We start from the raw sequence: 14,670 nt of genomic DNA, 5'->3' as shown, positions 1-14,670 counted from the left end.
AGCATAATAATGGTAAATCCCATTATTAAAAATGGGACTCTCTTCACAGTTTATCACATCTTACAAAATAACATCTTACCTTCTTCTATTCCCAACAAGTGTTTATTGGGTGCTCCTGCAAATAACAAGAGTTGCAAATAGCACCTGGCACAAACTTGGGAAAAGTTTCAATGCCATGAAACCTGCAGGATTATTTCTTTTCTTATTAGTTTAGATTTTTAAGAATGCCACAATTGAAACTTGCTCCTTGCCTGACTCTGCCACGCCCAGGTTCCTTCCATCAGTCCTGTAAGGTGTCACCAATGAATTGGCAACAACAAACCCCAAATCCCAGGACAGGGATGTCCAAGGATCACAGTTTCATTTCAGTTAGGTGTAATTTTCCTGCACTGTGTGAGCATGGGACCAGGAGGAGACTCTCATAGTACAGGTCATCCCTGAGGTCACTGTTGCAGCCAGTAGTGAAGTGTGTTACAGGCTTCAAACAGTGTAATGTGAACAACTAAGAACAGCACAGAATTTGACACAAGGATTTTCTCTTCTATTCTTGCATTACCAGGGGTATTTATAAACTCTAGCAGTAATTAATTTGCATTTATAATATAAAATTATAAAAAAAAATTTGCAAACATAATGAAACTTGGTGCTTATCAGCTTCTTGCACAGTTCATGTCTAAACTTCCCCAGACTTTGTAGCCATTTGTGCACCCAGCTGAGACCCAAGATACCCTGGCAGTACCAGTAACAGACATATACACCATAAATTCACCCACCCATCCCTGCTTCTGCAGAAACACTGACTTCTCAGTGTCTGGACATGTCTGCAAAATCTCTTCTGTACCTATTGACAATGAGACCTTCATTTTTTGATCAGAAGGGGAATGGGTTAAATGGCAAAAGTCCCAGGGAGCAGAGAGTTAACAGCTCTTGTACCTCCCCTGCACAAAACCCAGCCCAGGGCCAACTGCAAAAGCTCACCTCAGTCTTCAGTGAATGTCAGGACAACAGGAACCACCTTTTGCCTGTCCAGAAAAGGAAGAGATTAATAATGGAAACTGCTCTCTGTTTAAAAATCCTTTCCCTGTACACCAAAGGCAGCTGTGTACCTACAGCAGCTTTGGGATGGCTGTGGCTTCCTCCCATCACCCTCCTTCAGTGCAGCTGAAAGCTTTGCCCTGCTGGGGCACTTGTGGGCATTCAGTTTATTTGTGATGGTGAGATCTTCCCACTGTCTACAACTCCCTCAAAGGAGGTTGGAGCTGGGCGGGGTCGGGCTCTTCTCCCACCTAACGAGCTCATCAGGAGACCCCAGGCTGTGGGAAAGCGATGAGTGGTTTTCGTTACAGTTCAGGGAGCCAGAGACCAGCAATTTTTTGGCTTTGCTTTCTTAGTAAATTGTTCAACTTGGTGTTAGAGATAGCTCTGCAGGGAATGAAAGTAAGCAGCCACTGCACCCCCTTGGTGTTTTTTCCTTGGCTTTTGCTGAGTTCCCATAATAATGCTGGAGCTCCCTGTTCTGGTCGTGGGCCGTAAAACCTCCTGTGCTGAGAGCTAATCCAACCAGTTAATTAAAGAGTCCATTGGACTTTCAGAAACAGTGGGAGATGCAGAAGCAATTATCTCCAAATTGGCCATCATCACAAAGTGCCATTTGGCGAGTAGGGAATAGTCTCCACCAGGTCCCTTTAGGGGTGGCAATGCCTTTCAGTTATAGGGCTTTACTGCTGGGTGGTGGTTGTGATCTGAGTAAAGCCTTGGGGGAAATGACTGGAACACTGTCCCCAGTTCTGGGAGGAGTCAGATGCAGAGGGCAGGGGCCTCAATTTGTAATTGAGCTTGGTGGTTTAATGTGCCAGCATGTAGAAATCCCGCTGAAGGGACCCATTAGAGGGAGGAAAGCTGAGCAACTAATTTGCTGCTGATAATTTATTTAATGCATTTAAACCTTTTAATGTTTGTTGTTTTTTTTTTTTTTTCCTGCTCGCATACTATGGCTTCCTCAGATGTATTCATTACTCAAACCTACCTCGTTGTTTCTATTGAAACATTCAGCCCACACATGGAGGGTTCAAGTGCTGTTTTCTCCTTTCATTGTGAGATAAATCCTTGGTGTCTCCACGGGGTGGGAGCTGAGGCATATCAGGTGTGTGTTCCTGGAGTGAGGCAACACTGAGTTTCAGGTGTAGCTGTGCCTTTTCTCTGAAACTTGCTTGCAGTAAGTCTGATGCCTGAAAAATGAGTTGTATTTTCAGGGAGCAGATCAGTTAAGTCGTGGGGATGTGAACAAAAGCAGGGCTGTTATAATCCCATCTTTTATCCAACACTAAGTTGGTGCTCTGCAACTGGCAGGTAGCTTTGAACTTCCATTTGAAGGGGAAAACTGCAGCATGAGAAAACAACCCAGGTAACACAAAAGCTCATCAGCAGAGGACTCCTTTAACAGATTCCTGGAGATGCTGGTAATGTTTTTACAAATGATGTGCCAGAACCTGAGCAAGCCATCACCCTGCAGAGCAGCTTTTCCACCCTGTGTAGGAATGCTCTTTCCTCCTCTCCTACCAGTCCTCTTTCCCCACAGGGTAAACAGCTGGAAGTGTTGAGCTAACAACTGCCAGAGGCTTCAGATAGACACTTTGTGCCACACGAGATCCCGGGACATCTTAATGACTTCTCTTTAGCTTAATGCATCTCTGTAACAAACGGCATCACCTGCTATTGCTGATCTTGCACCACTTTCTGACTGCTGCAGAAGAACAAGGAAGGTTTGGCTCTTTGGATATCCTGTATGAAGTGAGCTTTCAGTCTCTGTTGTGCTGCTGAGCAAGTCTTGAGTTGCTCTGAGCTATGTCTGCCCTGTTGATGGAGCAGGGGGTCTCCTGGCTCTCATCCTCTGTATCCCCATTAGTAGCAGAGACTTTGCCATGCCAGAGGTCTCCTTGGTGGATCATCTCACACAGTGTCCCGTGTCTGACTTGGTATATCAAATTAAAACTACATTATGACTTGTATTCTTCATGGTCATCTCATCGGAGTGTCTGTTCAGTGTTAGACGCAAAATGTCTTTTCTTGTTTCTTGCATCAAGTCTGTAATTTGTTGGGAGAACGAGCACATTTTTAAAATTTATTATCCTTATTTAAAGTTGATTTCTAAATTTATTATCCTTATTAAAACTGGAGTATTAAGGGTGCATGTTCAGTGGATACATTTGCACATACAGTGACTTGCAATAAATCAACCAAGCCTGGCTGTGTTGAAAACCAGCATCTAGTACATTAAAGGGTGAATTTCTGCAGGAATAATCACCAGAGCAAACACAGACAGGCAGTACAGTTCATACCCTGGCTTTCTTTTTGAGGCCATGCCTAATCTCCTGGAGCTAACGGATACATAATTGGTAGGATATTCAAATCATCTACTTCAGACATTTCAGTGGCATTCCAAGCACCTCAGTTAGGAGCATAAGTCCCAAAAATGCTCAGTGATTGAGAAAGAGATGCATCCTAAGTAATAACACCAAGTAAACTGATGTCACAATATCAGTTTACAAACATGTAGAAAAAGTTCCTGGTTGTTTTTAGTGATTATTCAGACAAACCCTAAGGCTGATAGTACTTCACTCTGCTAACAAGAAGAGAACTGATATATTCCTCTATTTTCTTGGGCTTTTTTCTTTTTTATCTTTATTGTGATACAGATATTTCAGGTATGTCTTGGATGTTTGTTACTAAGAGAAATAACATATCTACATGTCTAAACATTCAGGAGAAAAGTCTTAACAGAGACCTGATTTCCATTATATGCATTTGAACAAGGGAAAAATATGTTTTTACAGTTATTTTTGCAGCTTTTTCCTTCTAGACCTACTCAGAGGATGGTTTAGTTCAGCTTTAGTTTAAATTAAACAGACTGCCAAGGGAAGATACTTGGTTTGCTCTGTACCCTTCAGGGGGGTTGAAAGCAAGAATGATTAGATTAGTTTTACTCCAGTTAGCCAACAGTTTTGCTATCACTTCAGATCTGCTTATTCCTGCAAAGCACTGCACACCATTTAGGGAAAACAGTTGCATTTCACCAGCAGATTCAATCAACAGTCCTGTTCAGAGAGCCACATTGGGATGAGCAGCAGGAGATGGGCTGGTAGATGAGGCACAGGGTAAGAGATAACATGGAATTCTTACAGCTCAATTCTGGTTTTCCATATCTGGCCCAAAGCCTGGAGAAATATCATAAAGGTCATGATACCTCCAAAGGACTTAACACCCGAACAGCACTGGTTTGATAAGACATGCTAGAATTGGCCCTAGACTGAGATGACTGTCTTTTTTAAGTGGAAATGCCCTGGAATGTTGGTCTTGGTTTCATCTTAAGCAACATTCCCTCCCCAAGCAAGTCTCAAATGATTCCTTAAATGCTTGAACTGAAGACATTAACTGAAGTGCCTTCAGCTCAGTCCACCCACAGGTGATCAGTGTTTTTTAGTTCCTTTGTCTGGATTCCTCTCATCCACCTCACCTTAGACACATGAAACTCAGCACGTTCTTGGTTTTCAGGGTTTGCCTTGACTGCTTCAAACCAAAGATTTGGTGTCCTGTCCTGGAACAAAGAAGGAATTTGCTTTGCTTTATGTGGGATCTGCATATTTGGAAGATGCTCTGTCTTAAGATGTACTTTGGGGTTTTCAAGAACTCATTTTACATAAGCAGGTAATCAGGTCCTTTTAATTGGCACTAACCAATTTCTATGTCTCTCCACTTCCAGGTACACTGTTTTGCGCAATGGGCATCATCAGGAACATGAGAAGCTTCCCATCCACAACGACCCTGAATCCCAAGAGTCCTGTTTCTAGTCATGGTCCTAACAGAGGAATGGTCCAGCTGAAAGAACCTTTTAGGATATCCAAAGGATTCACGGACAGCAGGACTTGTTGAAAAATCATTCATCTGCACTGTCATGGTGCCTCCTACACTGACTTCACATGGGTGTCCAGCTGTGAGATGGATGGAAGGTACAAGACTCCTGTACCTGCAGGGATGGCTGGACCATGGCTATGCCACAGCTTTATTCCAGGAGGGGGTGATTCCTGTCAACGTAAGGACACAAAACAAATACAAACCACTCAGTGAAGGGACTTCTGCTCTCCTTTTCCAGCTGCCCTCTCTGTACAAGTCATCTCTCTGTCCTGCAGTCTTAGAGATCACAAGGTCTGGCTGAAGCCCTATCAGGATGTGAGACTAAAGCCCTGCTTTATCTGTGCGAGATCCTGCCCGTGGTGACTGGATGGTCGGGGGAGAAACAGCACTATGTTTTCTTCAGCAAAATAAGGGGGAACATTTGCCCTTTGATTATAGCTACTGGTGAAGGGTCAGCACGAGCTGCTGGTTCACTCAACCCTGCAGAGCTTTGTAAATGCTTTTATTGTGTTTCCTGGCCACGTTCATTGGTGGAAGCCTGACAAGCTGGAATGGGACCTACAGAGACATCTCACCTCTGACAGGGCCCTGCCAGCACTGCTCCAGTCCAGCCCATGGGCCCAAAGTCTTACCCATCCTCTGCCATTTGGAGGCCAGTGGACAGGATATGGCCCTCAAACCCAGGCAAGCTGCCAGTGCTGTGCTCACTTGAGCAAACTTTAGGCATTCCGACCCAAAAGAAAGGTTGGCCAAGAGACAGTCAGTCTGTAATAGATCACTAAGTGCCATCTTGAAAACTACACCATCTAATAAACTTTTCTAGCTACATTAGGGAGAGAGACTCCCACTTCCATTTTCCACCTTTATTTTTGTATTTGTTTCGGTTTCCTTCCAGTTGAGGCAAGAAGTTTCAAGATTTTCAAATATCACCATATGCACATCTGCTTGCAAAGATCTGAGTCCTCAGCTGCTTCCTGCATGTAGATGTTGCCATGTTCCTTGTGAGCTGCTTCCACCTTTGCATGGAAAGGGTGAGCAAGGCCGTAGACTTCACAACTTTGGGAGAATGATCTTCATGCAGTAGGAAATATGCAGGATCAAGACTATGAGGCTCTACCCTTTTTAGATGAAGATCAAACCCAGAGATGCCACCCTGAGCCTAGAAAATAAACTTGTACTTTGTTATATTGTGTAATCATGTACAGCTATTTTTAATGTAAATAGAAAAGGTGACATTATTTATTATTTTTTATCAGGAACATGTGTTTTTTTCATTAAAAGCTTCTAGACCCAGGAGCTTAACATTATATGTATTATTATTTAGTAATATTTCTGTTGCTATGTGACAGGTATTTACTATAAACAGACAAATCCTGCTTTGAACAAACAAAAATGTTGCTCAGTAGGAAAAAAATTGTGCATGATAAAAACAAGTGGCTTCCCTGCCATGGTGTCTGACTTCTTTAAAACTTCTTCCACATAAAACTCACTGACAAAACTTCACAGCATTTTCCTTTAGGTTTCAAAAGGACTCGGGGGAGAAATAGCCCTAATTAGAAGACCAGACACTTACCAAAGCAGAGAAGTGCTGGCAGTTAGAAAGAGACAAACTGTTGGTGTTTTCATGGAAAGTGCTCCTGGTTCATCATTAGGACCTGTTTGGCAATGACCTGTTTTTACAGGGCTTTGTTTCCAAAACAGCTCTACTGTGGACACCAAAACAGAGCAGAGAGTGAAAAAAAGAAAGGTCATTATTGAAAATTTGGAAAAAAATCCATCCAGGGCTGCTTGAGTCCTGTGATCCTCACCCTCCGTGGGACTGCTCACTTTGGTTATGTCAGGATTTGGGTACATGAGGCTGCAGAACAGTTTGTCTTGGTTTCACCTCAAGTGTCAAATTTCTTAGAGAAATCCTAAGCTTTTCTCTGTCCCCATTAAAAGGCATCAAAATATTGGTGTGAAATTTCTTGGAGTGATCTGGAATCAGCAGCATGGGGATGCTACAGTAATGGTGTTTTTTGTTTCTGCTGTTGTCCTTGAAGTGTTGTTTTCTCCTATGTTTTTATGTGCATTAGTAATATATCTCTTCTTAATTTAAAATTAACTCCTCAACAGGGCAATTTCCTCACAGGCAACATTCTATCAATGGGCTCTATCGATGGGAGTAGTAGCTCACTAGCCAAAATGGTCAACAGCTGTGATGGGAAAAAAATTCCAAACACTGTATTTGAATGAAAAACCAAACACAAAATGTCCACGTTCTTGTGTCATTTCTGACAAACTGTTTGTTGGACTCAGCAAACCTGTCATGAACCACCTGGCAGCTCCTGCTTAGTAAGTCAATAATCTCAGCAAAGCTTCTGTGAACCCAGCAAATGACGTTGTCTGTCATCAGTAATGGTAGAAATTCTCTAGAAAAGGAGCTGTCTCACAGAAAGGACCCAGACTCAATTTCCTTTGCTAAAGGTGGCTGCTCCTTCAGCCTCTCAGTTTAGCTTCCCATTGACCCTCTTGGCTGGTGGTGTCAGAGCCTTTGCCTGTGCTGAATAATGTGTAATGCATTGGCTGTTTCTAAAAATAAAAAATCTTCTGTGTGCACTGAAGTGAACTCCAGCTCATGTTCATTTCTTGGCTGTTTTCACTCAAAACACATGATGTGACCAAGTTACACTTTCTTGCCTTCCAAGACACTCTAACAGCCAGAACAGGGAGGGAGAATCCAGCCCTTCTTTGCTTTTTCTACAACTCCCTGACAGGAGGGTGGAGCCAGGTGGGGGTCAGGCTCTGCTTCCAGTGAACAAGTAAGACGACTAGAGGAATGGCCTCAAGTTGTGCCAGGGGAGGTTCAGGTTGGACATCAGGAAGAATTTCTTCACTGAAAGGGCTCCCGCACATTAGAATGGGCTGCCCAGGAAGGTGGTGGAATCCCCATCCCTGGAGGTGTTCAAGGAATGGCTGGATGTGGCACTCAGTGCTCTGGTCTGGTTGGCAAGGTGGGGATCAGTCAGGTTGGACTCGATGGTCTTGGAGGTCTTTTCTAACCTTAATGACTCTGTGAAAATACTGATGAGCCCTTGGATTGTAATACCCATTTCTAATTGTTATCTACCAGAACAATCCTGCCTCCTGCACCAAATTCTCAGACACTGGCTCTTTCTCCCCACTGATTGTTTCTGAGCCCTCCCTCTCTCTCCCTTACCTGTGCTGTGCCCACCTGATCTCTCACATCTGCCCTGGAGCTCTCACTGCTCTGGGCACCACGCTCAAGACAGGCATTTACAAACAGGGAGTCAAACATTATTTTGTGCAGCTGTTTCTCTGAGTTTCCCAGTGAATCTGACTAAAAAAGGAAGCTTCTTTCTTCCTTCCTTTCCATCTCTTTCCAGCCACCTTTCACAGATTCACTCTAATAACCATGTATTTATTTCTTCACATAAATATGCTAGTACTCATCAGTGAGTGATCACACCAGCACTTTATGGTCTGGGAACACTTTACATGTTTTGGAATGCAGCAAGCCTTGGAAGCGTTAAGGATGGTGCCTGATGGAGCTGTTTTCTTGGATTACAACTCCTGACACTTCTCGCCAGAGGTAATGTGCTGGCAGAACAGAGAACTAATGAGAAATTGGCTGGGTCTTTGCTAAACTATCTTCAGGAGGCAGATCTGTCAACACAGTTGTATTCCCATATTTCTGCATTTTTGTAGGCTCCAGAAGCATTTCTAGGATCTTGCATGACTTTTGATAGCAGGGCATGGGCTCAGACAAGGAAATTCAAAGATGCATTTGGGTTGCTTGTGCTGAAAGAGGGAAGCAGAGTGACAGGCTGGCTCCTTCCAAAGGCAAAAACATAGCCTAAGGCTAAATCTGTGTGCCAGTAGGCCCTGAGCAGTGTCAGGGTGCATATCCCCATGAGCTGAGCCATTCTTCCTACTGCCCAGCTTCCCATGTTTCCAATACTCAGTTTACTCAGACAGACAGAGTCGTGCTGCAAAGTAAAATTCAGAGCTGTAATAAACAAGACACCAATGGGAAGCAGCGTTCACCAAACAGAAGCTCCCAGGAAGGGTGCAGAAGAGGCCATACATTTAATTAGCTGATGTTTAAGACTGTCTGGAGGGATGTGAAGCAATAACTGGATGATACACGCTCTGTAAATGTCAGTGCTTGAGGCAGGCAGCAGCTGTGTTGCTTAGTGAGATGTATGGAGATATGGCTGCAGCCCAAGAGTACCAGCAGGTCATGCTCATAAACACCATGCAGGCAGCTGAATCCTTATGGGGAAACGTCCCTTCCACATTTATCCTTCAGTTTTTTCAACACTGAATATATCTTCAGTTTTTAATCTTGGAGAGGTCAGTGGAAAAAAAAGTAGAAACTATCTCAGTAGAACAATTAGCAAAATGTTTTCAGTAAATTCTGAAAACCCTTTTAATTTAATGCAGAAATGTACAATGTGACCTGCTCCTATTGCAGGATCTGATGCCTGTATACACACAGGAAGAAGTGAAAACATTTACCACAGTGGCTTAAAAATTAAGGCCACAGCTTCCATCTGCATTACACCCCAGTACATGGTAGTGCAGTGTGTGAGCAGAGTTGAGAAGGGGCTCACAGTGGGAACTGAGGGAGTGGCAGTGTTGGATCTGAGGGACAGTTGTAGAGGTGTGTGGGAAGCCCTTATTTGGAATCACAGAATCATTAATGTTGTAAAAGACCTCCAAGGTCATTGAGTCCAACCTGTGCCCGATCCCCACCTTGTCAACCAGCCCAGAGCACTGAGTGCCACATCCAGTCATTCCTTAAACACCTCCAGGGATGGGGACTCCACCACCTCCGGGACAGCCCTGACAGCCCTTTCAGTGAAGAAATTCTTCCTGATGTCCAACCTGAACCTCCCCTGGCACAGCTTGAGGCCACTTCCTCTTGTCTTCTCTTGTTCCCTGGGAGCAGAGCCTGACCCCCACCTGGCTCCCCCCTCCTGTCAGGGAGTTGTAGATAGCAAGAAGGTCCCCCCTGAGCCTCCTTTTCTCCAGGCTGAGCTCCCCCAGCTCCCTCAGTCGCTCCTGGTGCTCCAGAGCCTTCCCCAGCTCCTTTCTCTTCTCTGGACCCAGGAGAAGAGAAACCTCACTGTTTCTCTTGCTGTGAGGGGCCACAGAACTGGACACAGCACGTGAGGTGTGGCCTCACCAGTGCCAAGCACAGGGGGACAGTCACTGCCCTGGTCCTGACTGTCCCTCTGCTCTTGCTTACAGAGGTTCTGTCCTATTAAGCTTATTTAATTTCTAGTTACGATTTATTTGCAGTCACAGGAGCCCTACCTTGGCCTGGCACGTTACCTGAAGGAGTCCCAGGTTGGAGGGGGCACTGTGGTGCTGGTCTGGTTTGCAGGAACAGTGCAATCCAAATGGACTCATGTGAGCCATGAAAACCATTGTTAGAGTCACCTTGATGTTGAATAGCACAAATCCCTTGCTGCAGAGAGTCTCTTTTGGCAAACTCTGGTCCTCCATGAGTCTCTGTTATAACAAAGGACACTTGGGGGAGAATGTATATTGGAAATGTGTTAGGTAACCACAAAAAACCTGAACATGAGTCAGAGCTGAGAGAGCTAAATTATACTCACCTTGCCTTTGACTTCAGCACACTTCAAAATGGTTTTTATTTTACCCTACATTCCCCCACTGTCCCTAAATGGGATCTGTGAATAATCAGTAACAGCATATTCATTGTACTTAGATGTTTTTGCACAACTCAAAATACCTCCCAATTTAGGTATTACTAACAAATATCTTCATCCTAAAGATCATCTCAGCAAAGGACTGTGGCTTTCAGAATGGAATACACTCCAAAATGTCTTTGCTCAGCAAAGATAAGGAAGAATCAAAAGATATTTAAGGCATTTATTGACGTCAGCCTGACTTAATAGTGTGCAACAGAACCAACCCATTGGGTCCAAATCGTGTCCATTTAATTCTTAGCACAGATGAAAAATACAGAACAGCTCCAGCCAAATGATGGTTTCTTGGAGCAGGCAGCCCACACACGGCAGACTCTGAGTCATTCTGAAGAGTTTTCCTCACCCATCTTTGTAAATGCTGAAGCCAAGGAGAGCATTTTCATTCTGTAACTGTCAGCTGTAAATCCCTCCATAGTTTAAGATCCCATCTTTTTCTCCACATTTGATTTCCTGAGCTCTCTCTGAGTACTACCATGACAAAAGGCGAGAAATCTGTTGTTTTCTTCTACTAATATGAACTCAATAAAAATATACAAAAGCTTTTCATTTTTTCAATTTTTGTATAGATTAAATCTTCCTGAATAAAAAAAAACAAAACCAAAAACCAGTTAATCTCCTCTCAGCACCCAGTGACTGTTAATGAGCTGATGGAAACCCTCCAGTTGATGGGCACTAGTTTTGGCTGTCCTGTTATCACATGCAGTGCACACATGTCCGTACAATTTCTCTGTCGTCCCCCTGACAAGGGATTAAATTTGAATGGCTTGAACTAGCAGGAATCATGGTCAAGGTATGGAGTTTGTAGTTGCTTCTAAAACACTGAAAAGCTCAGAAACCAGAGTGAGGGTAGAGGCAACATTCCTGTCTCTACCATCAACTCCTTATAGCTTTTCCTTGAATAAAAACACACTTTCAAAATCCTTTAAAAGACCCAAAGAGTGATTTTGTCTTTCTCTTAAATCAGAGAAAAAAAGCAAGAACCAGCATAGTGCCCACCTCTGAACACAATGTTTCACGCTCCTCTCTACCCTCCCAAGCTCACTTTCTCCTTTATCTATTTACCTTCTGTACTCTCTGTTTAGATGACATTTCTCAGGCACTTGAGCATCTCCCAGCTGGGATCACTGCATCCTCTGTCAGGAGGAGCTGTTAACCCTCCTTGCTGTGGGCAAAGCAGTTCCAGCACTTGCCTGCAGTGGCACAAGCCACCTCAGACTCATTTCCCAATTAGTGGAGAGCTAATCAATACCTACCTTTGCCTAGCTGAATTAGGCCCTCTAAGTGCTCATTTCTCTTCACTGACTGTAAAAGGACACCTCTCTGACTGGTTCATCTGCACTAGAGGCACATAAATCCAACAAAGATATAACCTACCCAGGAAATATGTTGTTGAGTCAGACCTAACCTAGGGAAGATAATCCTTCCTATTTAATCCTTTCCCTGAAGGCACATGAATGTGAAGCACGTCAAGGAAGCAGGGGACAGAAGTGATACAGCCATATCAGAGTTTCCTTTATCATTTTCCATACCTATCAGATTAAATGTTTGCAAAGCTGCCTTTGAACTCTAGCAAACAGCTTCCTTATATATCCAGATGCAAATATCACTGTTTGTTAAGTGGGCTCTAAATGGATTTCATAGTTCAGCCCAAAGCTGCCACACAGGAGCACAGCAAAGCTAAAAGCCCCAGCTGGAGTTTTCTGTGTTGCAGAAAGAAGAGCAGAGCAGGATCACTCAGTCACCTTATGTGCAGTGACAGCAGCCTGTCCTCCTGCCAGAGAAAAACGAGAGGAGTCAGGCCAGACTGCAGTGTGAAGAGGGAAGCCTGTCTGAAGATGTCAGACAGAAGACATCTGGGATGCTCCCTGAGAAACGTTTAACGACTGTGCAGGCCCACGGAAAACCTCCCTTGCCGTGGCAATTGAACAAGAGACTGCCCAAAACAAACAAAATGCAGAGACGGGGAAGCTCAGACACAAAAGATCAAATCCCTTTACGACCTGGCAGCTGTACCCCCGGGGTGTCCCCGTGTACCCTGAGCTGGGGGCGGTCAGGCACAGCCAGGTCGGTGTGTCGGGACCACCTCTGTCCCCCCGGGGTGTCCCCGTGTACCCTGAGCTGGGGGCGGTCAGGCACAGCCAGGTCGGTGTGTCGGGACCACCTCTGTCCCCCCGGGGTGTCCCCGTGTACCCTGAGCTGGGGGCGGTCGGGCACAGCCAGGTCGGTGTGTCGGGACCACCTCTGTCCCCCCAGGGTGTCCCCAGGACGCCCGGCCCGGGGGTCCCGCACGGCCGGGGCGGGAGCTCCCCCTGCCGCCCACCGAGGGGTTCGCATCCAGCCGGGCCCCGCATCCCTGTGCGGACCCTTCCAGAGGGACTGCACCGGAGAACGAGCTGGAAACTCAAATCCGAGGGCCCCAGTCCTGCACAGAAGGGACGCGCGTGGCAAGGGACGGGGTGCTGTGAAAAAATCCGAGAGAAGCACGTGGTCGGTACCTGGTTTCTCTGCCCTCACTCTTTGCTGACAGGTCTCTGATGTAGTTAAGCCTCTGCAGGTGACAAAATCAAGAAGTCCAGAGCAGGCCACTAAAATCATAAGAGGATCAAGAACTCTCCTGCCTCTGGAGACAGGCTGGGAGAGTTGGGGCTGTTCAGCCTGGAGAGGGGAAGGTTGTGTGGAGACCTCAGAGCCCCTTTGAGTATCTGAAGGGGCTACAGGGAAGCGGGAGAGGGACTGTTCACCAGGAACTGCAGTGACAGGACAAGGGGGAATGGCTTCATGCTGAAAGAGTAGGCTTAGATTAGATATTAGGAAGAAATTTTTCCCTGTAAGAGTGGTGAGGCTCTGGCATAGGTTGCCCAGAGAAGCTGTGGCTGCCCCATCCCTGGAAATGTTTAAGATCAGGTTAGATGGAGCTTGGAGCAACCTGGACTAGTGGAAGTTGTCCCTACCTGTGGCAAGGGGTGGAACTGGATGAGCTTCAATGTCCCTTCCAACCCAAACTATTCTATAGTTCTATAAGAACCTGCAAGAGAAAACACTCATAACACCCCTGCCCCACCAGCAAACTGGGGCTGATGTCAGCTCTTGGTGCAGGATCCACAGACCAACAAACCAGAAACCCAAATGGCAACTTTGCTCTTCAGGGTGGAAAACAACTGAAGGCATTTCCAGCCCTTAGCCCTGGGACAGCATTTCATCTGGAGCTGGCAGAGCCCTGAGGACATGCTCACGCCCAGCACATCACCACTGAAGCCAAACTGGTGAGCAAATTATAGTTTGTGCAGCAGCTCCTGCTCAGGTCCAACTATACCCATCCAGGTCCCAGTAATAATTATTTATATATTTAACTAACAAAGGTTGTGCAGGAAAATAATTATTTTCCTCTGCTTTGCTCCTTTCCTCAATTTCAGACACTGAAGAGAGCAGGTTCCCCGGTCTTATCCGAGATCCTCAATCACCCCTAGATCTCAGGACACAGAGTGAATGAAGTCACTACATCACCACTATGTGTAAAATGGGAGTAATGTTTTAAGAAGCTAAAACTACTGCAAGGTTCAACTGCTTACAGAAATATTGAATATAAATAAACATTATTTGTATAAATACTTCTTCAAAATGCTGAAGTTAAGAGATACCAGATGGAGATCTGGTGCAATACTCTAGAAACTCTGTAACATTTTCCTGTATTAAAATGGTAAACATGACTGAATCAATGACTCACATTACTTGAAACACTCCTAGAAAGGGTCACAATTATGTTTTGTCTGAATGTCATTGAATATATTATCTATGGTTAAATATGTTATAACTAAATCATTAACTCTGATCCTGCATTAAAGCAAACTGAACAACATTCACTCATCTGGTATTTAGTGCTCCACCTCCAGTTAAGAGTAGGAAGCAGGTGTGAGAAAATGCTATACCAAATCTCTTGCTGCTCCCACCATTCTCTTCCTCTTATTCCATATATTTCAAGTTCCACATTACCTCAAGAACTTCCACAGAGGGACAGATG

The 14,670-nt window shown here is 44.9% G+C and overlaps 1 protein-coding gene across 1 annotated transcript in view; it reads left to right on the top strand.

The window, feature by feature from the left end:
• The window catches only part of HTR4 (5-hydroxytryptamine receptor 4), an 89,260-nt gene extending 81,634 nt beyond the window's left edge, over positions 1-7,626 (top strand). Inside the window, exon 7 of the mRNA XM_017822855.1 lies at positions 4,760-7,626. Within this exon, the coding sequence (XP_017678344.1) occupies positions 4,760-4,847 (88 nt within the window). The 3' untranslated portion in view covers positions 4,848-7,626. The remainder of the gene's footprint in view (positions 1-4,759) is intronic.
• Positions 7,627-14,670: the final 7,044 nt, after the last annotated feature.

Source organism: Lepidothrix coronata, unplaced genomic scaffold, assembly GCF_001604755.1.
Source record: "Lepidothrix coronata isolate B3197 unplaced genomic scaffold, Lepidothrix_coronata-1.0 Scaffold100, whole genome shotgun sequence".
NCBI lineage: Eukaryota > Metazoa > Chordata > Aves > Passeriformes > Pipridae > Lepidothrix > Lepidothrix coronata.
The sequence above is the reverse complement of the archived record's forward strand: the minus strand, read 5'-3'. Positions and strand labels throughout refer to the sequence as shown.